General features: G+C 36.6%; 1 protein-coding gene across 1 annotated transcript in view; it reads left to right on the forward strand.

Moving 5' to 3' along the window:
* Positions 1-24,747, forward strand: part of PAPPA2 (pappalysin 2) — a 166,595-nt gene extending 141,848 nt beyond the window's left edge. Inside the window, exons 17-22 of the mRNA XM_063428239.1 lie at positions 2,128-2,290; positions 8,832-8,964; positions 9,661-9,770; positions 10,096-10,167; positions 17,358-17,456; positions 24,074-24,747. Coding sequence (XP_063284309.1) covers positions 2,128-2,290; positions 8,832-8,964; positions 9,661-9,770; positions 10,096-10,167; positions 17,358-17,456; positions 24,074-24,175 — 679 coding nt within the window. The 3' untranslated portion in view covers positions 24,176-24,747. The remainder of the gene's footprint in view (positions 1-2,127; positions 2,291-8,831; positions 8,965-9,660; positions 9,771-10,095; positions 10,168-17,357; positions 17,457-24,073) is intronic.
* Positions 24,748-27,918: the final 3,171 nt, after the last annotated feature.

The following is a 27,918-nucleotide window of genomic DNA, read 5'->3' on the forward strand; positions in this document are numbered from 1 at the left end:
ATGTAGTCTTAAAAGCAAACGTCAGTAGTATGTAACATTTGTTTTTATAAAAGTTTAGTTTTTTAATTGAATCTATGTTATTTTATTCACTCCAACCACATAACCATTTTAGAACTCTGTAGTGGTTATGGTGACTGGAATGCCCTGGTGCCCTCCCTTTTGAAATTAGTCAAACTGTTTTAGAACGGGTTGACTTCTTACCTGGCATCCACCAGGCGCCGCTCTCTGCTTTCACTACAGTCGACAGGGTGCCGGAAGTGCACTATAGTAGCTATTGGGCATGGAGTGTTCCTTTAAGGAATGTATACACACAGTTAGAAAACCTGAGACAGCCTGAAATGCTCTACAACAGAGCACACCTACCTGGTGATGACCTACGTGAATATCAAGCTGGCAGAAGAGAGTAACCTTCTCGTTAGTAGCACTACTTGTGACTGAAAACATGTAGAATGGTAGTGCTAGGTGGGAAAAATTCAGACCTCATATAAGAAAATATATACACACCCCTAAAATGACATTACAGGCACCAAAACAACTTTAATTTAGTGAAGCAGTTTTGGTGTATAGATCATGTCCAGGTTGTCTCACTGCTCAATTATCTACCATTTAGGAGCTAAATAACTTTACTAATTCTGCCCTAGTCACACCTCCCTGCATGTAACTTGCACAGCCTTCCTAAACACTTCCTGGAAAGAGACATCTAATGTTTAAACTTTCTTTATTGCAAATTCCATTTAATTTAGAGTTTATTATATCCAGCTCTGTTAGTAGCTTGCTAGACCTTACAGGAACCTCCAGTGTGGGATTAAAGTTAAATTTACAAAGCAGGAGCTAAAAATAACATCTAAAGCAAGTTAACATCTGATTGAAAATTAAACCTTTTTTTCATGCAAGATGTGTGAGTCACAACCAGGGAGGCTACATAAACAGAAACAAAAGTGATTTAACTCCTAAATGGAAGATAATTGAGCATTGATACTTCACAGGCATGATCTATACACAAAAATTGCTTTATTAAGCTAAAATTATGTTAATGCCTATAGTGTCCCTTGAAACAAATTAATGGACACAGACTCAAATGATCAACTTAAAAAAAATAAATAAATACCGATAATGCTATATTTTAATGACAGTTTTCAATTACAGAAGAATTACTACTCACTAATCATATAAATAACGAGTCAGCTTCAGTTATCTAAACACATTTAATCTGTCAAATTTCTCAGCATATATATATATTAAAATATACACTTACCTGGAGATCACTTCTTTAACCCCTTAAGGACCAAACTTCTGGAATAAAAGGGAATCATGACGTGTCAGACACGTCATGTGTCCTTAAGGGGTTAACCTCTCTAACATCAATTACGACAAAATACCATGCATTAAAAAATATTTTTCATTAATATGTTTACTTCTGGTTGCAGCAATGAAAAGATATAAACTGGTATTGCAGTTAGATGAAGGTGTAAGCATCCCTATTTTACTTTTGTCCCTTCCACCCAGCCAGATGTATCTTCTTCTTCAGCTCTGATGAAGGGATCACCCACATAGCCCCTTCAATTATATTTTAATTTGTCAAAAACATTCATCTAGGTGCACTATCAGACGAGCCGATTCTACCTGAGATTGCTATTGTTTTTCACCCCATTACTTAACCTAGCATTTATCTTCCAAGTTATTTGAGGACAACACGGCTTCCCAAATGATGTCATTGGTCGTTCGGTCATATGTGTCCTATAAGTCAATTAGAGGATATGGGTTATGTCATTAAGGCCACTCCACTTAGTGAAAATGCATTACATTACACAAGGGAAAAGATGAGGGACATTAGATACAGCAGCATCAAGGGTACAATTTAATACATTTTTAATAATACTATCTTTATGGCAGAGTTAAGTGGGGTTTATTTTTTACTTCCTACTAAAAAAGAAATGTGAACATGTGTTTCCACTTTAAAATATGGCTTGATACTTATCCTTAAATCCCCTACCTATGAATTACATTTTTTTTTTTTACTAATAAATAAGATAGAATACGTGAGTCTTCAGCCTAAAAGGTACAGAGAAATGAACTGTGATTACGAATCAGCATTTTTATCATTTATTTATTTGAAATATTTTACAGAAAGTTCCTGAAAATACAGTGTCTGCAGACTGGTCTTTGGGCTATGAGTCGCTGTGTTCCTGTAATGTGCAGTCCTCTACCACCTATCCTGCATGGGATGTACAACTGCACCCGAGGCCTGGAAGTGGACAGCAAATGTACCCTGTACTGCGGATCTCACACGGTATAGTACATAGAGATTATCACCATGTTTCAGCAAACCTGTCATTCTAAATAATGAGATTTCAGTTTTTAGAAGAGATACAAATAGATGTAACCCTACGACACATGTACTTTCACAACAGTCCAAAATAGAATGTTGCTCCGGGTAATAGGACATATGTTCCCATATCACTTTAACAGGATTTGCCCTTTAGTGATATTGTGTGTTCCATCTACTTTGTCATCTTTTAGTTTGCTTGTGCCCCCTGCATCCTACCCCCTGCCAGACATACTAACACACATACACAAATACATACTCTGACAGACATACTGACACTGACAGACTTAAACACATACTGACACACACAGCACATACACTGACAGACATACTAACTCAGACACACATTGACAGACATACTGACACACATACAAAGAGACATATACTGACAGACATAATGATACAGACAGACACATACACTGACAAAGATACTGACACACACAGACACATACACTGACAGACATACTGGCACACACACACACACATACACTCATAAACACATACTGAAAGACATGCTGACACACATGCAGACACATACATTGACAGACATACGGACACACACACATTGACAGACATACTCACACACATACAGAGAGACATACACTGACAGACCTACTGACACACACAGAAATAAAGCCTGACAGACATACTAACACACACCCCGACAGACATACTAACATACACATACACTGACAGACATACTGACATACACAGACATACAGACATACACACTGACACAAACAGACCCATACACCGACAAACATACTGACAGACATACTGATACAGACACAGATACATACACTGGCAGACATACTGACACAGATACAGATACATACATTGGTAGACATACTGACACAGATACATACATTGACAGACATAATGACACAGACATATACACTGACAGACATACTGACATATACACACACACAGCCATACTAATATAAATTTACACTTTAAACCCACTCTCCAGTTTCCTACCTTGGAGGGAGGTTTCCAGCCTGGAGGCTGAGGCTGTTGGGAGTCGGGGTCTGACTCTTCCGGCCCAGCCCCCCTTATCCCTGCCTCCTCCATCTCTCAGGCAGGCTCCTTTCCTTAGTGGGAGGAAGTGACTTGCGGCTGTCACTTCCTCCCAGTACTGCCAAAAAGCAAGGGGCCCGAACCCCTGCTTACAAATGGGGGGCCTTCTTAGTGTGCGGGTCGCCTATTGGGGAAAAAAGTAGTTAAGGGCAGCGGAGCTCCTAGCTGCTTTGGGACCCCTAAGAGTAACTTGGCCCAGGGCAGCTGCTCCGTTTTCTCCGTGTTAAAGACGGCCCCATCTGTCACCATCCAGAGTCTTTGCATAGTTTGCAAAGACCCTCATCAGTGACTGTTCAACATGGTGTCTAGTGGTCGTGTCGTGCAGGGAAAGGTGAGGTATACTTGCCTAATGCAATCTTCCTGCTTGTCTTCTTCAGCTACTGGAGCCCACATCAGTGTTGTCCTCTTGTGCATGCGTGAGAGTACAACACTGAGGTCTAGAGAGTTTCTAGCTAGACTGCTCGATCCTCTATACACAGAGCCTTTTCCCCTACAGCTATGACAAAGTATCCCTACTCTGTCTTGGCATAACTTTGGACTGCGTGGCACAGTTAATGTGAGTTTTTCATAAAGTTTTTATCTTTAAGAAACACTCATTTTAAGAGGGGTGACCGTGCTGCTTAAATCTGGCAGAGTGTTACGCCTACCTCCCAACATTTGGAGGAATGGTATCGGGACTGGTTGGGCTGGCCCTAGGATGGCATCACCAGTATCCCAGCTGGTGACAGGTGGGCCTGCCCAGAAAGCCGGCTCTGTGAATAAGCATGCGTGACGCCAGTTTAATACAAAGCCATGCAGAATGTACTTCTAAAGCTCTCTCTGCAAAGTCCTTGTTGCCCAATGTATAGCTCGAGTGTGTCTAATGATGTGCTTGCACTGTGCAGCAGGGGGAGCCTTACTTGATGTACCAGGATGTGGGAAAACAGGAAATACTTTTATGATGCCACAGCGCATTTATTTATTATGTCTACTACAAAGGCAATCTATAATAGGTTATGAGACGAGTCTGTTATATTATTATCTCAATTAGGTAGGTTGCTGTTTAGACAAGCTGAGCATCATGGGAAACCTAGCCATCAAACATATAGTACCAAGGTAGGTCACCAATAGCCTATAATTTCCACTAAGTTATGCCACCTCAACAAATAGCTATATTTGTCTGCCACAGCAGCGTGTCTCAGATATCTTTTCAGACAGATTTGCTACAGGGTAATCTTCAGTGAAAATGTTTTTTTTTCTCTTGACAAAATAGCTCCGCTCTATTCAAATGATAGTCTAACCTTCTCAACTTATTTAATATTCGCACCTATCTCATGAGCTGGCGTTTAAGTTTTATGAGCTAATCTAAACGGCCCCTGGGTTTTGCAATTCTGCAGGTGCAGAAAATATAATAATACAGAAAAAAAATGTGTTATTTTCCTGAATTGCTCATCTAGCACAAAATATTACTTCTTCATATTTGGAAAATGATACTTTAGCATATCCTCGATGCTGAGAACAATTTAAAAATAGCATATGCAAAACTTGATATTCCCGTACTCCGGTGAAATGGGTGATTTTGATTGTGTGCTGTTATAGTCACATTTCATTTTAACAGTGAAACATAATTAACACCTAATTAAGTTGATTACCTGTGACAATGATGAGACTGTTGGAATAAATTAGTTTTTCACACCTTTGGTAAAAGTGCTTAGCTCACAATGTGCCAAACGAGAATTTTAATTGAACTTTGTGTCCCTTGCCTGTTTTGAAGCAATCAGTCATTTAAATCTTTAAATTGGATTACAAAAACATGTTATTCACAAGGGAAACTAGAACATACAACCTGGTACATGATGCTTATTAGATTTCAAGCAAAATGTATCAATTCCCTCCCCCCCCCCCAAAAAAAAAATTGGGTACTTGAAAATAATGCTAGATTAAGGAAAAGTATGATAATATTTTGTAACTAAAACCCAATTATTTTAAAGTTAAATATTTGTAGTATTATTAATAATTAGCTTTAAATGAACACTGTAGTGTCATGGTGGATATGATGCAAAGAGTTTTTGAGTGTTCCCGGGTTTATTCAAACCATGAGAGTTTTGACAAACAAAATAGAGCTTTTCTTGCACCTAAAGCCCACCCCTTACCTACTGCTTAGATAGTGATGATGTCTCTCTATTTTATTTATTTCCCCTTGGAAAGAAATGAGACTTGAGGGCAGATTAAAACTCTGTTTTGGTTTTGGTTTGCTAGTGGTGTGTGGTGTTATGCCACCACCTTATGCATGTTCCTAACTAGACAAAAATATGTGGGAAGCCCCCGAACCCCATGATTAACCAGGGTTGGACTTGTGAATGATCTCCTCTTACTTGTTCCTATGTGCGGTATGATAGGTGAAGTCAAATACTGGGGAGGGTCCAGCAAACAGTGTCCATCATAGCTCCACTTAGTGTTCAAAGGGATGAAGGGTGATAGCCAGTCACTTAGGGGACCAGCTTGCAAAAGCTGATCTATTAAAATATATCTCAAAGCAAATTCCACTCTTGCAAGAACTGCCTGGTAATTTCATTATATATACACCAGGTAAACAGTACCAAAAAATATTCCCCTAGACAACTAACCTACTGAACCCCATCTCTGAAACAATGACTTTCTGCTGATCCATTCTACTGAACCTGTTGAAAGGTTGTTATTGAGTTTCCCCAGTGGAGATGGTTTACAGTAGGGAATTTGAGTAAAGGATGCATTATACAAAATAATTTTGCATACGGTTTGTAAAACAGGTGTTAAAACCCTTTCACCATATCATGTTCAGAGAGCACACAATGTATCCATGCTTACACACTTTCCAAAAACAAGCTGTAAAATTTACTTAACAAATCATCAGATTAAAGAATTTAAAACTTGGCCAAGTTTTCAATGAATCTAGGAGATCCAGGATAGACTTTTTCTACATGTTCCTAAACACATTTGGTCTAATTATAATATACCCTACACATGCTGTATGCAGGGTAACATGATTTAGGTTGCAAGGACTGTTCGACTTTACTATGTTATTATTAGACATAGATACCAGAGCAGAATTAGCCACAATGTAAACCTACACAAATCCTGGATCCCCAGAATCATGAACTTACTTATACCCGTTAACCATTCCTATACGAAGAATGAAGGAGGACTCAAACTGCTACTTGCCTATGGTCCCTTTGGACCTCAATCCTTTTATAATAGTTACTTTTCATCCTTTTCTAATTTTCTTTTCTTTTTAGTATATTTTTCTCCCTCGCTCTTACATCCTTCTTTTCCTGAAGTTCTTTCTTGCTTTCCATGTCTATTTGAACCTGCTCGGTATATTCCCCTTTTCCCCTCCCCTCCTTTTTGCTTTCTGTTGCCGTCTTTCTCTGGAGATGTCAGTCATTGCCTCTCTCCTAACCACGCATTATCCTCTCTGTCCCCTGCCCTCGCCATTATTAGCAATCACTAACTGGAAACTGACTTCTTTCGAAATGTAATAGAATGTTTATGAGAGTAATGCCAATGTCTCTTTCAATACCAGCAGATTTCAATTTATTTTGTCCACTTTCCTTATTACTAAAATATTCACATTTCATTTTGTATTTCTGATAAGACCAAAGTAATAATATAGACTACAGATGTTTAACCTTGATACATCACAACAAACATTTAGGGACTAAATTTCTCATGATATGGAGCTAGTCTAAAGAAGATCTGCCCAAAAAAAAAAAAACAACCTAACAAAGAACACTATCTAGTACCCTATCTGTGACTTGGCAATATAATTATGTGGAACAACATAGACAAGTTGCTATATTCCCTGTAATAATTCAGATTTTAAGGTTAACCAATACTGCGCACACACACACACACACACACACAGCAAGCACAAAAAATAAAGTTAATCTTTTTTAAGGTTACATATTCCCTGTTACTCTTTCAGATGCCTCTGCATTGTGCGAGCTACACCTGTTGGCTGTCCAGCTGTCATATTCTGTGATATCATTTATGTGATATGGGCCACTTAATAACAGCAGGAGGGAGGGGTCCAAATGGATGGGATTTTAATATAACATTTTTAGCACTTATATGTCACCACTGTTAGACATATCTGAGCTGCTAGATAATTTAGTGCCATTTTATCATCTTGTCATGGAAGGAGAAGTGAGGGTTATACAAAATGATGTTTATAGTAACTCGATCTTTGCTGTGACATAAATGATATTACTGAAGAGACAATGTGGCAGACCCACATTCTACTACGTTAAACACTCATAAAATGTATTCTAATGAGTGTTTAACGTAAAAGAGATCAAACAAGGTATAAAACAAACATTCTTCGCTTTTCCATCTGAATTTCCTGCATTAAAATCAAGGTCAAAAAACAAGGTAACATGCAATTATGTTTACTTTTATGGTAACTGCTAAAAATGATATAATGTGAACTACATTGTTGCAGTGGGTAGGTTCACTTCAAAGGGACACTGTAGACCCCCAGACTGCTTCAGCTCATTGAAGTGGTTTGAGTGGGTGCATAGTCCCATTTCCCTTAACCCTGCAAAGGTAATTATTCAATTTTTTCAATAAACTGCAATAATTAACTTGGTGAATTTACTCCACCTCTAGTGGCTGTCTACCAGACAGCCACTAAAGGGACTTCCAGGGTCATTAGGCAACTTTTGATTTCCTAACTAACGCTGGACATATTCACGCTATGCATGAAGACAACCAGCATCAGTTTAAACCTAATAGGAAAGCATTATACAATGCTTTCCTATGGGGGAAATACTAATATGAGTGCTGGCATTGACACATGCACAATAGGACCCAGGAGGACCCCGAGGGACATTGGCACTGGACTCAAGTAAGTGACAGAAGGGGTTCTTAACCCTTCACCATAGGGGTGGGGGGTTAAAACGGAGAGGATAGGGAGCTATGGTGCCATTAAAACAACTCAGAGTAATAATTTTAAATAAATAATAATCTCCTTTCAGTCATTCGCATCACCATGATTTGAGTTTCATGGTTTTAACACTTGATTGAAAGGCAAATCTTACCCATAACGTCAGAGTGAATTTATATGTAAACAGAGAAACATGTATATCAATATATGGTGATCTTTATAAAGTACATATATCTGTTCTCATGTGTTGACATCATCCATACAAAATTATTTGTACAACCATTTCAGAATGTCCGTTATCTCAACACTATATGCACAGTATCTTGACTACAACCCCCAGCACCTTTAGCTAAGCTCAGGCAACTTAAGGGTCATTGGTGTTAAAGTTCACCAATGAAATGAGGGCCCAGGTTGCTCGATACTCATGTTAACCTCAATTAAATATACAGCAGGTTTTGCATTCTTGACAACTGTGTACATTGAGTGTCAAGCGTGATGCTGAGACTCTATCTTTCTTTATTCAAGGCAACCACAGTCTGCAGTAAGGATGGTACCTGGACGGAAAAGCTAAGTCTCTGTCAGGGTCTACACGGGACCTGCAACCCACCCCCAGAAATCAATGGCATACATTATACTTGTAATGATGGACACAACATAGGTGAGATATATCTAAAGTCAGCATTGTCTCTTGGTTAAATGAATGCTATTACGCACAATGTCTATTGCCATTCCAGCCATGATAAAATACTTTCAATTCTATTTTCTGATTTATTCTTAGAATGTACTGATTAATATATTAAGATCATATTACAGACCCTTATAGAAAACTGGATTTAAAATGATTAAATGTAGGGTAACAACTGCTTGAACCAAGGATACATCTGACTGCCATTCTGGGGTCAAGAAGGAATTTTTTTCCCCTAGCTTGTTGCAAAATTGGAAGTGCTTAAAACTGGCTTTTTTGCCTTCTTTTGGATCAACAGCAAAAAACAAATGTGAGGAAGGCTGAACTTGATGGACGCAAGTCTCTTTTCAGCTATGTAACTATCTAACATATAAATCGAAGCATTACCTTCCATGGAGCTAGATAAACTTGAGAATACTCTTTCTAAAGAGTTCCAAAGGACACACAAAGATTTTAAATGTTACCCTACAGCAGGGGAGGCCAACATGTAGCCCATCTCCGGCTGTTGTAGTAATGAAAACTACCATGATGCTTTGGGAGCTTTAAGCTTGGCAAAGCATCATGGCATTTATAGTTCATTAACAGCTGAGGTTTGCTTTTTTGGCCACCTGCAATCTGCAGTGAAGCCTGCAAGAAAGTGAAATGTCTGTTTGTGCTATTTCTCTACAGGCACTGTGTGTACACCGCTGTGCGTGTATCCCCCCAGCGATCCAGTAGTTCTGGCTGAGAACATTACCGCAGAAACCATGGAACACTGGATGATCCCAACCAAAGTGCAGGTACAGGGGTGGCAGTCTATAAAATGTAATAATGTAAACATATACATGGAATAATGGCCTATAATAGTCATCTGACATTCTTAAAGAAAAAGGTGTTTGACTATCATTATTACATATTTTTTTATTATTTTTATTATAAAAACATATATGGTCTTATGGAGTGCCTAAAGCGGCAGCATTTTCAAGATGTCAGTTTGATATACTATGTTACAGCATTCTCTTGACTTGAAAATTGCCAGCTCATGTCTAACCGTTGAAAATAAAAACAACAAAACAAAACAAACAAACCAATTTTTTTTTTGCAATGTTTCATATTTCTGTCCAGGGTATCGTGTGCACAGGGACCCTAAAGTGGCACCCAGATCCAAGAACCCTCCATTGCATCCTTTCTTGTGAGGTAAGACTGCATTCTCATAACAATTTCATGTAAAATAAATCTTTAAAAGCACATTCAGCTACTTTTTCCTTGTTTTTTTTTCCTTGTATGGTATGTATTTATTACATATTTTATTAAATGTATTAAAATTATTATTACATTCTCCATTGGTTACTTATACATTGGAGCTTTACATATACATACAAGCACAAATACTAAATCTTAATATTTAACAGCATGGTAAGGTCAATAAATGTCAAAGTTAGGTAGTCATATAATACTTTTTTTTTTAAATGAATTATTCCATTTAAATTACAAATTCAAGCAAATTATTTGAGACATATTTTCACTTAAAAATACTCCATGTATATTTGTTTTATTACTGTATTTTAATCTATTGTTTGTGTATCTCTGTCTGCCAGCCTGTCTGTCCATCTATCATTGTATGTTGTTTAGACAAATGTAAATTTTCTATAAATTGAGTGTCACAGTATTCTAAGGCAGATAAAGCCAAAACTATCAATGCTGACAAAGACGAGACTTTTTGGCAGGCTTACAGCCTTGTAACAGTGCAGCCATATGTCAACAGAACTGACGGGTTTATAAGCACATGTGCTGGAATTTACTCAGTGTCAATGACTTTGGTGCCAATTTATGTCCAAATTGGGGTGTGATATTTCTCATTAGTGCCTAGATGATCTGCTACGGAGAGTGACACACTTTATTAATGAGATCAAACATTTAAAATTTATATATATATATATATATATATATATATATATATAAAAAATAAACATACTTTTTTTTTCAATAAATAATGTGTTCAATTCTAAATTATAGATTATTATTTATCATTAATTATTTATTAAATGTAAATAAACTAAAACAGAATTTCAGACACCTACAAGAGCATTTCAGAACCAAAATCTCAGCAAGTGGAGTATGCATTGAAGACACAGTAACCAAAGACAATTACGGTACTTCATGTTTATTTAGGTTTCATGAATGCCATGTCCCAGATACCTCTTTAGGCACAGAGAACAAGGGGTTCACTGATAGATTACTATTTTTTTTTTTTTAGGGTGTTCCTAATCATAAGCAGATAAGCTAAAACAAACATAGTGAGAACAGACAAAAACTCAGTAATTTATTTAATCCCTGCAAAGGTCATTAACTACATTTTACCTAGAATTTTAAGTATATTAATTAGTCAACCATGTATAACATTTAATACCAAAATAAACTGAAAAGATTCACATCAAATAATCTGAATATTTCTTATAGTTGAAATGAATAAAATGCACCAATGTCAATGTTCAGTCAATGTTCTCTAATCTAAATGAGAGATCTGTGAGCACTTTTTAGGAACACTCTAACCACTACCTTGCATTAATGGTTTGAAAAGTTCCCTGTGGTCCACCAGTCACTTCCTCTATGAAAGCCGATGATCTGGTTTAGTTAACGGAGGTTTGGTGCGGGAGCTTTCGACTCTCAATGGAGGAAGTGACCAACATCTGGCAAACCCTAGATAAGAGTTTTTCGATCACTTAATGAATACGATCAAAATCATAATTTAACCGCCACTTTTCAGAACACTTCAGAACGCTTTGATTATTAAAAAAAAAAAAAAAACAATAAAAACACTAAGGAACACCATCACAAGTTTTAAGACTGAGCAGGGTAGAACAACTGTTTTCATAGTTTAACTCTGTTTGCAAAGTCTACACTCTACTCGGGTCTACCGCCACAATACCACCAGTTAAGTTTTATTATTTTGCAAGTTGGGAAAAAGGAGCTTTTACCAAGGAAATGCCATAGCAACTCATTAAGAACATTATAAAAGTTTTGATCAGAGCATGTGCACTTCACCTGTGATTGCCTGTGTTTTCTATGTACCTGACTCCACACTTGGCAGGTATTTAATGATAACTACATACATCACACTTTAGTGTTCAAATGTAGCTAAATAATGACAGTATCTATAAAATATAGGATGATGTATTGAGAGTTTGCAGCTATTAACTTTTCTTCCTTCTTTGCAATTAGTATTTTCTACTGTCTAGAAATGTAAGATATGTGTTACTAACCAGGTGTTTAGCATCTCCTATTATTCTCCATGGGAGACATTACACCTCACAGCAGCCACTAATTACCTGTTAATAACATTCAAGTTTTGTAGCATGGAGGACAAATGGCAAGTACTGTAAGTGCTTAATGTTAGCGACAGCAATTTTAGCAATTATTGAATTGTCAGTAACTGTTTGCAACAAGTGGGAAAACTAGCCCAGAGTTGGCAGCAAGGAATGGAAGTAGCCAAACTACAATAAATGTCCTGACTGGTATATTATACACACAGCAAATCTAAACAAAGAATGTAAAAATATTTTGTCTCCAATATAATTTTTTATTTTATTTTTAAATAATGTGGGATGGTACTGATAGGAACAAAATTGGGTCAGGCATAAACTATTAAAGGAATAATAAAAACAGACTGATTAAAAACAAAAAAATAAACTATAATATAACAGAAATAGTGATGTCCCGAACAGTTCGCCGCGAACACGCGCGATGTTCAGTCCTCCCCCTGTACCTCACAGTCAGCAGACACATTCCAGCCAATCAGCAGCAGACCCTCCCTCCCAGACCCTTCCACCTCCATGACGAATAGGGGGTGGACCGAACATCGCGCGTGTTCCCGGCGAACTGTTCGGGACATCACTAAACAGAAATACTAAGGAACGTCATCACAAGCATCAGAGAGAGCAGGGCAGAGCGAGATTGGTGCCACACAACACAGATCTCCCTTTTCCCTAGATAGAGCACCAACTATCGATGAGAATGATGAGGTTGCATAGATAATCACTCAGCAGAGACTAAAAGTCTTGGTCACAGGTGCACGACTGCTGCCAAACGTCAAAAGTAATTTGAACAATGAAATGAACTAATTTTAATCTGTACAGTTTCCTTCTGTGTCCTAAGAGTTGTAGTGTGTTGAACAAAAGATTTCCTGGATAACTTTAATTGGCAGCTTACAGCGCTGGGAAAATCATTTCAGAGAATGTTTAGCTACAGTGGCTTCAATTTTGTTGTCCAGGTATCAATTCACTATAACTCACAGTACAGTAAACACAGCCATAACAGGGTTGTTCAATAAATTGTGAATTGTTTAGCAATGATAGGGAAATATAATTTTAAGGCTCAAAATAGCAGGATTTGATACATCTTCCAGCTAGCCTTCTTCGTTTGATCTGAAATTGGCAAATGCTTTGGTAAGAAGCAATAAAGAGCACAGGCATGGTACACTATGGAAATCAGATAATGGGACAATGACAAGGCTGAGTGTAAACTTTTAGCCCCCTATTAGTTCTATTGAAGAGCGCACATCTATACCCTCTCAAACTCTGGAAGAGGAGACTGTCACAGAGCCCTTTTTTATTCTTTAATCATCTCTAATACAGTAACACCAATACATTACAGCTATACTAGTATGCCGAATCGAATTTTAACCCCTTAAGGACACATGACGTGTGTGACACGTCATGATTCCCTTTTATTCCAGAAGTTTGGTCCTTAAGGGGTTAAAATAAGAGTAGAAATGTTATCAGCGGGCCAAGATCTAGCGATTTATATGCAGGATTGCATCTGAAATAAAAGGGATTTTAAATTGTACTCGGTAATGCCGTAGAGATTATTTACAGGGTGAATTTGTTGTGCTACAACACCTTCCAACACATGAAAATGTAAACATGTGCTCAATCAACTACTCAAGTAGCAAAAAAAATGAAGAAAATATAAAAATGGGAATGCAGCATCATTTAATTCATTTGCAAGTGTAGTCTAGCAATTTACTGGTTCAACGATTTAACAGGTATTTACTGATTGTGTGATTCTTAGCTGTTATTTACCAGTTATTTGCCCTTTTGTTTTGCATTTATTAGTTAGTAGGGGTAACTCATGCTTATATAACACTGACAAAAATAATAATAGTTATAATAAGTGAAAAGAAAATGTGACGTGTGTACCTGCAAAGAGATAGAAAAAGTAGCATTAGCCCAAATAGCAAATAAAGCATCCAATTTATGTATTTGCAAGGTTTGTGTAATGTTGAAACTGAAGAGATTCCTGATGTCCTGGTATCTCTTTCATACAATACAAATCAAACACAGGAGATAAATACGACAAACATGAACATAGCAACCGGTACCTAAAATTTGCATTAGCACATTCAATGGGAAATTAAAAGTACAGTATTTCAGAAAAGCAAAATGCAAGGTATAGGAGAGGTGATGGTAGGTATAGGTATGTAATCAACAGGAGAAGTCTTGTCTGTGTCTTTGAGGTTTTATGTATACCTATGTGTGTATGTCAATGTTATATGTTTGAGTGTGTGTATATATATATCTATATTTAAAAGGTAAAACATTTTTTTACTATAAATGTCAAGCCAGCCCTTGGGAAGGTCTGCCTTAGGCACAAAAAGTTTGATAAATCCTTTCCCCCCTAGAATACCTTGTTTGATATGCAAATGAGCACTAACAGGCACTAACAGGCATCATGTTTCAGACTTTATTCAATGACCAAAAACCGACCATGGACTTTACAGTTTTGACCTTTGGTTTAGGAGTTGAAATCTTTCTACCAGCATACAGCTAAGTATTGAAAAAAAAATGATAGAGAGATAAGCCTAGAGATATATGTAGGGAGAGAGAGAGAAATTTAGTGAAATAGATCGATACATAGACTTGTCCGAAAATTTGTTTTTTATCCATAAATGAAAAAATGTGTTTCAGAATGGAATAATTCGATCAGATGAGGATTTAAAGGCTTTTGATTCATATGAATTGACCTGTTTATGGTCAAAATAATTTTAGCACAAGTCTAATTATATAGATGGATGGACGGACAGATTAATGAATGATTGATAGATGGATGTGAGCAAGATATTACTTTGCTGCAGAGGGATTTAGATAAACTGGGGGACTGGGCACTCAAATGTCAGATGAAATTTAATGTGGAAAAATGCAAAGTTATGCACTTCGGCGTAAAGAATACACAAGCAACGTATACCCTTAATGGAAGCGAATTAGGGATAACAACACACGAAAAGGACTTGGGAATTGTTATAGACAACAAACTATGCAACAATGTGCAATGTCAATCAGCAGTGGCCAAGGCCAGTAAGGTATTGTCATGCATTAAAAAGGGCATTCATTCTCGGGACGAGACTATCATTTTGCCTCTTTATAAATCACTGGTAAGACCACATATTGAATATGCTGTGCAATTTTGGGCACCTGTTCTAAAGAAGGATATTATGGCACTAGAAAAAGTGCAGAGGCGGGCTACAAAATTAATAAAAGGAATGGAACATATCAGCTATGAAGAATGGTTAACAAATTTAAAACTATTTAGTTTAGAAAAATGTTGCCTAAGAGGGGATATGATAACATTATACAGAAATATTCAGGGCCAATACAAACCATTGTGTGGAAATCTATTCACAAACCGGACTTTACATAGGACACGAGGCCATGCGTTTAGACTGGAAGAAAGAAGATTTCGTCTAAGGCAAAGGAAAGGTTTTTTTTTTTACTGTAAGAACAATCAGGATGTGGAATTCTCTGTCTGAAGAAGTGGTTTTATCAGAGTCCATACAGATGTTCAAACAGCTACTAGATGCATACTTGCAAAAACAGAATATTCAAGGATATAATCTTTTAATGTAGAGTAATAACTGCTTGATCCAAGGATAAATCTGACTGCCATTATGGGGTCAAGAAGGAATTTTTTTCCCAGCTTGTTGCAAAATTGTGCTTCAAACTGTTTTTTTTTTGCCTTCTTTTGGATCAACAGCAAAAAACAAATGTGAGGAAGGCGGAACTTGATGGACGCAAGTCTCTTTCCAGCTATGTAACTATGTAACTATGGATGGAAAGACAGAATCTTGATAGAGAGATATTTTGATATATTGAAAATGTTCTGGGTACGTGATGAGTCATACTTGTGTATTGTATATAAACTTTGGTTATTGCAGGAATTGCAGGACCGCTATTAAATAACGTGTTCTGGGTGTGCCCCTACATAGTGCATTTTTTGTTTTTTTCAAAATAAGAGCAGGCTGGCACATGAAAACCCTGGTGCTGCCCAAAGAAAGCCACATTTTGGTGGCAGCATAACATTACTTGAACACCATGTAATACATTCAGGTGAACAAAGACAGAGTGGGGCAAGGGTTGAGCTGCAATAAGTCTTTTTGATATTAAGTTTTACACCATCCTGAACTCTGAAACTAACAGGGTTGTTTGGTTTTAATCTTTCGTGCTTGGCAAGGTCGTTTAAACCACATTTGACATAAACAAGTATCTTCCATAGATTATTCTATTATGTGTTCAAATTTAAAATCAACACAGACAAAGGAGAAATTGGGGGCATACCCACATGCATTTCTAAGTAGTGATGCTGCCGTTAAGACTAGAATTTTAACCCATTCTGCCATGTAATCAATAGGCTGTTACCATGTGGCAACCCCAGGCGGCCTTGAGATATGGCACACTGTTTTCAATTACTTGTGAGTCATATTCCAAGATGGCACAGCTCCAGGCGATGGCAGAAGCACTGCTAGAGACAGCCGTTGGTGATTAACACTGCACTGTCAGTTGAAACAACGTTACTTTGTCATTAAAGAAACAATTCGAATTCAGATAATAACTTGAATCAGGGAAAATGTTTTATTTATTCATCAAAGCTCCATTTCTGGATTAAACATTGTATCTTCTTAATGTCTGATTACATTTGCAGACAGAACAAGAATGGAATGCTAACAGTTTACACGTCTAGGTGCAGAACATCTGAAGTTTGTGATTGCTGTTTGAGTAACCCGGTTTTGTATGACTCTGCCAATCACAAACCGCAGCTTTCCGTCCGCCAGTGCGGTTTATCAGATCTATTCACTTTGAGTTGTCAGGAGTGTACATACCATACAAAGCAGCAAGCATTTCATTTCTACAATTTCCAGCAACGGTGTGGGGGAAAATAACCTGTTCTATATACCCTTTGTGTCAAAGCTTTAACCCCTTAAGGACCAAACTTCTGGAATAAAAGGGAATCATGACATGTCACACATGTCATGTGTCCTTAAGGGGTTAAAGGTTGCAGACTGTGTATTGATTTCCTTGGTGTATTGTGGTAAGTGACTCTGTGTTCCTCTGCAGCCTTTTCTAGCAGATGGCTGGTGTGACACCATTAATAACCGAGCCTATTGTCAGTATGATGGAGGAGATTGCTGTGCTTCTACCCTGTCCTCTCATAAGGTAAGGAAAATAATGTACTATGCAAGAAAAGTAACTATTATCGGAATGGAATCCTTCCCATTCCAGTATGTGGCCATCATTATGTGATTAAAAGTCCCCATTTCGGTGTCCGCAGGCAGGTCACCCACATTTTATAAACACTGTGCCCTGGTGCTGTCAGAAGCCATCCGCTGGTTCTCATGGACTTGTAAAAAAGTAATTTAGAATAGTTTTCAAAAATTTATTTGTAAACATTTTTAATATAGAAATATTTCAGAATGGTTAACCTGTGGCATGCACATCTATGTATATCTATATTTAGTTTATATTTGTTTATTTCAATAATGGAAGTTTGGAGATTTTTTTTTTTATTATTATGTTTTTCTGAAAACTAGCATGTTGTTTGTGTTTATACAAAGAGAAAGGAGTTTTCATAACAGTGGGTTGTGTATTATGGGTTAATGCCATATAGGGATCTGGAGAGCTCATAGTAAACCGAAGGTTGAATGGTTTATAAATGTCTCCAGAATGCTTCATCATTTTCCCTTAATACACCCTTCTATATTATATTTTTATATTGACCTTGGTTAGGATTAGTCTTAACGGACGTGTTAAAATAGTGTAGCAGTTAATAGTTAGTGTTAGGGTAATATAGGGGCTAATAATTAGTAAAGTGTTGGTTTTACGAGTAGAACTTTATTGTTGGTGAGATTAGTGAGAGTTATAGTCTTAGGCTCTCTCTATCAAGCTAAAAAAGCTTGAATAAAAAAAAAATTCCAGTTCAGCAATAGCCATGGCTTGGCTAGATTAGCATAGGTTCTGAAATTTTTTTTTTTTTTAATACTCAATAATTCAAATCCCAAGGGATGAGCTACAATCAGTACATTTTTTTCACTTCTTCGGAATGTGAATGCTGTAGAATTCTGGTAGTGCTTTGCATGCACAACCCCACATCATGAGATACAAACGGACATGTCTCAAAATCACAGTGATCTATCAACCCGAAATTCATATATTGTCCTACTTTTTTTTTAACAGAATTTTCAAAAAAATTGTATTTTGACAAAAAAAATCTAGTACATTTTCCAAACATGTTATGTGGTAGATGTACTTATTACCAATTGTATTGGCTAGTAGCGTCTGCATGGAGACACTAAACTTTCCTCATAGAGCTATATTGATCCAATTGGCCAGGGCTCTGCACCTGATCTTCCTCCTTGACTGTCTAAGCCAATCCTATGGGAAAGCATTGTAATTAGCTCACATAATCACTACTGATGATGTTAGCCAAGCAGGCAGATCAGGGGCAGAGGCAGCAGCTGCAGACTTGAATATAAGTATTTTACTATATTTAGGGAGGCAAGGGGCGTATGAGAGGGGGAGAGGGGCTAGATGCTGGTTTTAACACTATAAGGTCAGGAATACATGTTTGTGTTCCTGACCCTATAGTGCTCCTTTAAATTTAAAATTTACTTTTCATTCTTGAGTTTAGTGCAAAGCCCTGTGTGAATTTAAGAAAAGAACATTATGGTAGTTTCTCAGTAATCTTTCATGAGTTGATATAAATATATTAAGTGTACACATAACTGTGACCTGTATGTGGAAGCAGGTCCAGAAATGTCCATCTGTGCATCATGCACACCACGTATGTGCTAATTAGCTAAGAGGTTATCAATTGCAGTGTTTTTCTAATTTGCATATAAACATTACAAAAATGGATTTGCTAACTCATCAACATAATCCAGTGTGAATTTGAGAACACACAAACGGGCAGACATAATGAATTTTATTTGCTAATAGACTAATTACCTATAAACTTTAAATAACTGTCATAATGTAACAGCAGACTTTTATTTTATTTACTTTTTTGCATGCATTAATGTTTTTTTTATTTTATTAGGTATGTGAAAGCTGACAGATTAGTAAAATTAAATATTGCTTTATTTAATAAAAATGTAAAAATGAATAGTACATATATTATATGCAATCAGCGATCCTTGTAAACACATTATTCATGAGACAAAGCAGTAAAACAGCAAATTGGATTGTATAACATCCCCACCCTGCAATTTCCATAGAAGCTGATGATTCTAAAGACATACAAGAGATTCCTGTGTTAACTGTCTCAATGTTGATTGGCACACAAGAGGCTTAAAGAGAATGATGTATCACTATTTAGAACCAATCTGGAATCAGGACTAGCATTCACCCCAGTTACCTCAATGACAGAGGCACTATGTAAATAATAATCGTTTTATGTTATAACCTAGACTGCAGGGATAGGCAACCTTCGGCTCTGCAGATGTTTTGGACTACACCTCCCATGATGCTTTGCCAGCATTATCTGTGTAAGAGCATTATGGGGGATGTAGTCCACAACATCTGGAGATCCGAAGGTTGCCTATCCCTGACCTAGAGGAACAAAAGCTCAATGGTTTATCAGATGTTCTGGAAATTTTAGAAGGACAAAATCAAAATGTCACAAAGAGCTATTTACAAGTAACAATTGCAGGGAATTCAACATTAAAGGGACACTATAGGCATCAAAGCAACTTTAACTTAATAAAGCAATTTTTGTGTATAGATCATGCATTTGAAGTACCACTGCTCAATTCTATGCCATTTAACCCCTTAACGCCGTTACGGCGTTCCATGCCGTCGCGCTTTAAATGGGCTTTAAAGCCGTTGCGGCGGCATGGAACGCCGTAACGGTTTAAGCCCCCAGGAGCCAGCAACTACTCACCTCCGCCGCGATCCTCTTCTGGGAGGCTGCCTGACAGCCCAGGCAGCCCCCCTCCGGCAAATGAGGCCCCCGGGGGCCATGTGATCGCTCTCAAAGAGCGATCACATGGCCCCCTATAGCTGGCTATGGATCTGCCAGCAGGGGGACTGTTTGAAATATCAGACAGTCCCCCTGCTGGTAGGAGGTGTAAAAAAAAAAAAAATAAACATGTTTAAAAATAAATTAAATATATTTTAATATATATATAATATGTATATATATTATATATATAATATATATACATATTATATATATGTAACGTCATGCAAAGTGTATTTTAATATTAATATAAGTATATAAATTAATATTAAAATACACTTAGAATGACGTTACATATATATAATATGTATATATATTATATATATAATAGATGTACATATATATATTATATATAAATACGTATAATTAAAATAATAAATAAATAAAATAATAAAATAAATAAATAAAATATTGAAACAAAATTTAATATAAATTATATATGCATATGTAATTTCATTCTAACTGTATTTTGTTATTAATATATATATATCGGTAACAAAATACACTTAGAATGACATTCTATATATATCTATCTATGTATAAAATACAAATAACCGCAAATATATATATATAGATAAATACATATAATTACATAAAAGATTACATTAGTATACACGTAGAATTTAAATACCTATAAATGCATATATATTAAAATTCTACGTGTATATTTAAATAATCTTTTAACGTAATTATGTGATTTGATCAATTAAAATTTGATTGACATGCCTGACAACACAGGGAGAAAGTGCAGAGAATTTAATTTGCAAGCACTATATTTGACCCTGTAACTCTCCAAGACACCATAAAATCTGTACATAGGGGGTACTGTTTTACTCGGGAGACTTCACTGAACTCAAATATTAGTGTTTCAAACTGGTAAATTGTATTACAACAATGATATTTTAAGTAAAAGTGATGTTTTTCGCATTTTTTACAAGCGAACGGCACTTTTATGGTCTATATTATTGTTGTAATATGTTTTACGGTTTTAAAACACTAATATTTGTGTTTAGTGAAGTCTCCCGAGAATAACAGTACCCCCCATGTACAGGTTTTATGGTGTTTTGGAAAGTTAGAGAGTCACATATAAGGCTTGCATTTCATTTTTTTCACATTGAAATTTGCCAGATTGGCTATGTTGCCTTTGAGAGCGTATGGTAGCCCAGGAATGAGAATTACCCCCATGATGGCATACCATTTGCAAAAGTAGACAACCTGAGGTATTGCAAGTGGGGTATGTCCAGTCTTTCTTAGTAGCCACTTAGTCACAAACACTGGCCAAATATTAGTTTTTTGCTTTTTTCACACAAAAACAAATATGAACGCTAATTTTGGCCAGTGTTTGTGACTGAGTGGCTACTAAAAAAGACTAAACATACCCCACTTTCAATACCTTGGCTTGTCTAATTTTTCAAATGGTATGCCATTATGGGGGTAATTCTCTTTCCTGGGCTACCACACCGTCTCAAAGGTAACATTACTAATCTGGAAAATTTCAATTTGAAAATGGAACGTTCTATATTTGACCCTGTAACTTTCCAAAACACCATAAAACCTGTTAATGGGGGGTACTGTTGTACTCGTGAGACATCGCTGATTACAAATATGTGCATTTTTTTGCAGTAAAACGTAACAGTATTATGACATTCACAGCTAAAATGGCAGACGGAAATACAAATTTAAAAAAAAATCTTATTTTCTCACCTTTTTTTTATTTTATTCATAATAAATTATGTTCCATATATGAATAGTTAATGATAGATTAAAGCCCTGTTTCTCCTGAACAAAATGATATATAATAAGTGTGGGTGCATATAATTTGAAAGAGGGGAACTACGGTTGAACAGACATATAGCGCAAATTCCAGTTTTTGTTTACATTTTGTTTTGATCAGAACGTGCACTATTGACTCCGTCCTGAAGGGGTTAAGATTTAAATCACTTTGTTTCTGTTTATGCAGCTCTAGCCACACCTCCCCTGGTTGTGACTGACACAGACTCCATGAAAGCAACATTTTTTTTTTCAATCAGATGTAACTAACTTTAAATGGTTTTAACTCTTGCTCTGTATTTTGAACTGTAATTATATACAGGATGTTCCTGCAGGGTCTACAAAGTTATTAACAGAACAGGAGATAAGACATTTTAAATTACCGTATAAACTCGAGTAGAGAACGAGTTTTTCAGCACATTTTTTTGTGCTGAAAACCCCCCACTCGTCTTATACTCGAGTTAATGTCTGTATTATGGCAATTTACATTGCCATAATACAGAACAGGACCACCGGGCTCATTACAAGCCCGGCAGTCCTGTTGGGGGCTGGCAGGAAGCTGTAACTTACCTTCACAGCAGCTCCTGTCAGCTCCCTTCTCTCTCCTCCGGTCAGCTCCCTCTGCAAGTCTCGCGAGAGCCGCGGGGTCAGAGCGTTGATACGGGTTACCGTGGCAATGCTCCGCGGGGCCGCGAGACTTACAGTGGGAGCTGACCGGAGGAGAGAGACGGGAGCTGACACGAGCTGCTGTGAAGGTAAGTTACAGCTTCCTGCCAGCCCCCCTACAGCCCATCCACTGGACCAACAGGGAATGAGAGCCCCCTCCCTGGTCAGCTAACAAGCAGGGAGGGGGGACGAAAAAATTATAAATAAAAATTTAAATAAAATAAAAATAATAAATTAATAACAGTAAAAATAATAATAATAATCTAAAAATAAAATATTATATATAAAAAAATAATAATGTAATATTAAAATAATAATAATAATGAAAAAAATAAGAAGAAGAATGCCCACCCCCCACCAAGGCTCTGCATCAGACACACAAACACACTCTGCATCACACACACTGCATTCATACACACACACTGCATTCATACACACCCACACTGCATTCATATACACCCACACTGCATTCATATACACACACACTACATTCATACACACACTGCATCCATACACACACTGCATTCATACACACACACACTGCATTCATACACACACACACACACTGCATTCATACACACTACACACACTGCATTCACACACACACACTGCATTATATACACACACACACTACGCACACTGCATTCATACACACACTGCATTCATACACACACACTGCATTATATACACACACTACGCACACTGCATTCATACACACACTGCATTCATATACACACACACACACACACTGCATTCATACACACACACACTGCACTCGTACACACACTGCATTCATACAAACACACACACACTGCATTCATCATATACACACACTGTAAATAAATATTCAATTAATGTAATTTTGGGGGGATATAATTTTATTTAGAAATTTACCAGTAGCTGCTGCATTTCCCACCCTAGTCTTATACCTGAGTCAATAAGTTTTCCCAGTTTTTTGGGGTAAAATTAGGGGTCTCGACTTATATTCGGGTCGACTTATACTCGAGTATATACGGCAAGCAGAATTTGCAGTAAAGGAAATGTAAACATAAGCTGACTCTCTTTAAAGGAAGTGTTTAGGAAGGCTGAGTAAGTCACATGCAGGGAGGTGTGCCTAGGGCTACATAAACAAAGTGATTTAACTCCTAAATGGCAGAGAATTGAGCAATAAGACTGCAGGGAAATGGTCTATACACCAAAACCGCTTCATTAAGCGAAAGTTGTTTTGGCGTCTATAGTGTCCCTTTAAATTTGAAATTCACTTTCAGTTAACCTAAAATTCCAAATAATTCTCACATTAGTGAATACCTCTGTAAGCAGACAAAACCATAGCAGTGATTCAATAATAGTACTCTTGATGTTTCTTTTCTTTGCAATACAGGGTCAGGTAGTACCATTTGCCTCTGAGTGTGAAGACGATGAATGCACATGTCGTGACCCAGATGCAGAGGAGAACAGGCCTCAACGAAGAGATCTGCACTGACTTCCACCTGCAGAGGAGAGTATTTCTTAACAACCTCCTGGGAAACATGTATGAACGTGATGACGCACACATGTCTGGCAGCCTTGCTGCAGCCAATTGCAAAGGGAGGTCTTTGGGAATTTTACCTATGAAACAGAACTATGAACTAAGTAACATGGATTGAACACCACTTTAAATCATGAAAATGGAAACATGAAAAAAGTGCTCTGGGGCCTACCTCGGACAGTGACGGAATACTGTATATCAGATTTATACACCCAAGCTTAAGTGAAATGTTGATAATGTCACGTTATCATTGTCTCTTGGTAACCAAATGGAATTGAGATTCCAAAGCACCTTTATTGTTTGTATTGTAGATGTATTCAGTGCTCCAATACAATACAAAATAAGGTACCGTATTCAAATACAGGGTTTATGCTGTATGTCACTCATCGTCTGTCCTGCCAAAATGCATGATCACAGTGTTGTGAGTGTAATGGGATTGTATAGAATTAGCACCTTGTCTGTATCAACCCGATTCAATGTATTTTATAAGATTATAATATATTAATAAATACCAGGGATAAAGGTAACATATATAGTGTCTGTCATAATATAATAATTGTCTTTTACTGATTTTCCATAAAAAAAAACATGGGACATCTATCTATCCGTCTATCTTTCTGTCTGTCTACCTATCTATCTATACAGATCTGCACGTCCGTGTTCTAAATTAGAACAATGTACAGTCAGTGAAAGATTAGCAGGACAGAGATTCAGATATCTATTCACTGATCAGTGTATTTTCCCATCAACTCACCATAATACATTATTAAGTGAATATACCTCCAACTCTGATTATCTGCATACATGTACCAAAAGCTTATTTTCTGTTTGTTCCTAGTTATTTTTGTACACACCATTAAAACAAATCTGTTGATGACAGGTTACATTTGGCAGCGTATAGAACTATATGTATGTTGATTGATGTATATATGTATGTGTGTATCTTTTTGATGTTATGTTTTCTAATGTTGCTGTGATCCGTTGTATGAATTTCCACATTATTCTTATATTGTATTCCTTTTGATTTTGTATCTGATCTTTGCCACGTTAGCTAGCGTAGAGGTCTTATAATTGTCCTAATTAAAGTGGACATACATGACAGCTCTATGGCTGAACTCTGAATATCACACACACATAGCTAGCACTGTTTGATTAAAAAGCTTATAATGATGTGGCTTGAATGAATAATACTCATTTCTGTACTCCTCATTAATGTTGTACTGTTAAATATATTGTATTGCATAATATGGTTATTATTTTATTCTTAAATAACTAAACTCAACCAGATCAAAAAATATCGAGAGTAATATTCCTGATGAGTGGTAAATAATATTTCACACAAGTTCTCTAACATATATATATATATATATATATATATTTCTAAATGTAAACAAAAAAGAACATTTTAGATCTAATTAGACAGAAAGGCAGACAGAAATATACTAGATAGATAATAGATACTAGATTATTAGAGATATATGTCCTTGGATGTCAAAGCTCATTTGCCTAATTTCTTCCTGTGTTTACCAAGCATCTACTTGCTGTTTGCTTCTGTACAGTTTCCCAATACCAATCCTACTTGTGAAAAAGGCATTGGAAAACTAGATGAGGTTTAGCCTTGTGTGAGAAGTCGAGAAGTGTGGTTGTGTGGGTGGGTAGTACAGAGTATTTAGGAATACTAGTTTTTTTCATTGAAAAATATTGAGGTATTTGAATGTAAATAAGGTTGCGTCTTGATGGACTAAAATTTGGATGAATTGTATTTTGAAATGAATTAAACCTAACACACCTGGATGTTTGTGAATGAAAACTTGGGAATATATGGTAGATGTCTGTAGATAGATAGATATAGATACAGATACAGACAGACAGACAGACAGACAGATTGACAGATAGATAGATTGACAGAGAGATAGATTGACCGATCGACAGATAGGTAGGTAGATAAATAGATAGAGTTTATTTGTATTGTGTGTGGTCTAAGATTGTTTAGCTAAATTTGAGAAAGTAAGACATTGGTTAGTGTGGATAAAGGGACACATTAGATAAGTGGAGTCATGGGAATTAAAGATGGTGAAGGAAATAACATAATGAAGGAAAGCATAAGAATTCAAAACTGGAAAAGTTAAATTATATCCACATGCAAATTGGGGCACCACGAGCAGAGGCAATCTCAGGACTTAATTATGTCCCCTATTGTGGGTCTAGAATTTCATCTTCACACTATATCAGCTACAAAGTCGCATTGCAGCATGAATGTAGGACATTAAGCAATCTAAATATGAACAACAAGCAAATGCACAGACAAAGGAGAGTATCGATACACTAACATCAAAACATTACAAAGCAAACCTGCTGGTTTTCATTACTAACTTGTGTTTTAGCTGCATAAACTCGTTTACAAACACTTTTATTTAATTCTGATACGTGTACTTACTGTAAATATTAATAATAATTGAAAGTTGTTTTAAAAATATTTTTAAAGTTAAATAAAATGGTACTCAGGCCACATTCATCTTGTTCTGTATGACCAAGTGTGTATTAGATGTTCTTAGAACACTGTAAATAATTATCTCTAGACATTCAGACTAACAGCAATGATCTGATGAAAACATTCCCCACAATTCAGTAGTTATAAATCTACCTCTTCTTGAAGGAGCATTTCTTTGACAAGTGAAGCAATGACCAGCAACATTCCACTGGTTTCCATGGTAACTGCACAACTTTTAGAATCTTTTTGTATCACACATTTTCTTTTCCTTCTATTGTCCCTATGTACAAACCTTTCAATATGTTCATGCATACGAAATCACACATTGGAACCATATATTTCATATCCAAAGATAGGTTGTTGTTTTTTTGAAAGTTTTATTAAATTGGACGAGTTTTTGTTAAAATGTCTATTTATTGTAACCTTTAACATCCTTTAGGAGAGAGCTGTGGATTGGTTTTGAAAGGTGCAACTTTTTAGTTGCCGTACTTCGTACAACACTAAGCCACTCCTATTAGCACATGATGGGGAACAGGGATTGTAGTTATTTAGTTACACATTTAGGTTGCAAGTCCCTCAAATTCAATTCAGAATTCTCTAGCCTCCTAATAGATAACTATATCAGAATCCTTTTTCTTAATGGAATTAATACAATTGTGGATCTGGGACTAGGTATATTTTATATAACTACAAATACCATCCCATATGGAAACATAATCTGCAAATTTGTGGTTAAAAGGACTCTCCTGACCCCTAAAGCACTTCAGCTTACTGAAGTACATTGTGTGTGAAGAGTGTGTTAACTTTTTCCATTTTACAAAAGTGCTAATTTCAGTATAAACTGGCACTTTTATAAATTAACTTTGTTACACCCTCTTGGCTGTCAATCAGACAACTGGTCATTTTACTTCCTGTCTGCTTAGCTCAGTAGAGCTAAACTCAAGAGCTCAAGAGTCAGCCCAGAGCACCTGCCTTACAAAGGCTTCTTATTGCACTGCATTGGTAGGTCTGTAATTGAACAGCCACAGAACGTCTGAGCTGGGCTAGAAGAGGACTTGCAAATGTTGCAGAAAAGAGATCTGAAGCATTTGCAAGCTGTTTTTAGATATACCCCTAATCAAATAATGCACAGTTAAATGCTTTCATGTTTTTATTGGCAGTATATCTCCAAAACTGATTTTTTTTTCAATTGGGCAGTGCAGTGTCT

This window comes from Pelobates fuscus, chromosome 7 (assembly GCF_036172605.1).
Source record: "Pelobates fuscus isolate aPelFus1 chromosome 7, aPelFus1.pri, whole genome shotgun sequence".
Taxonomy (NCBI): Eukaryota; Metazoa; Chordata; class Amphibia; order Anura; family Pelobatidae; genus Pelobates; species Pelobates fuscus.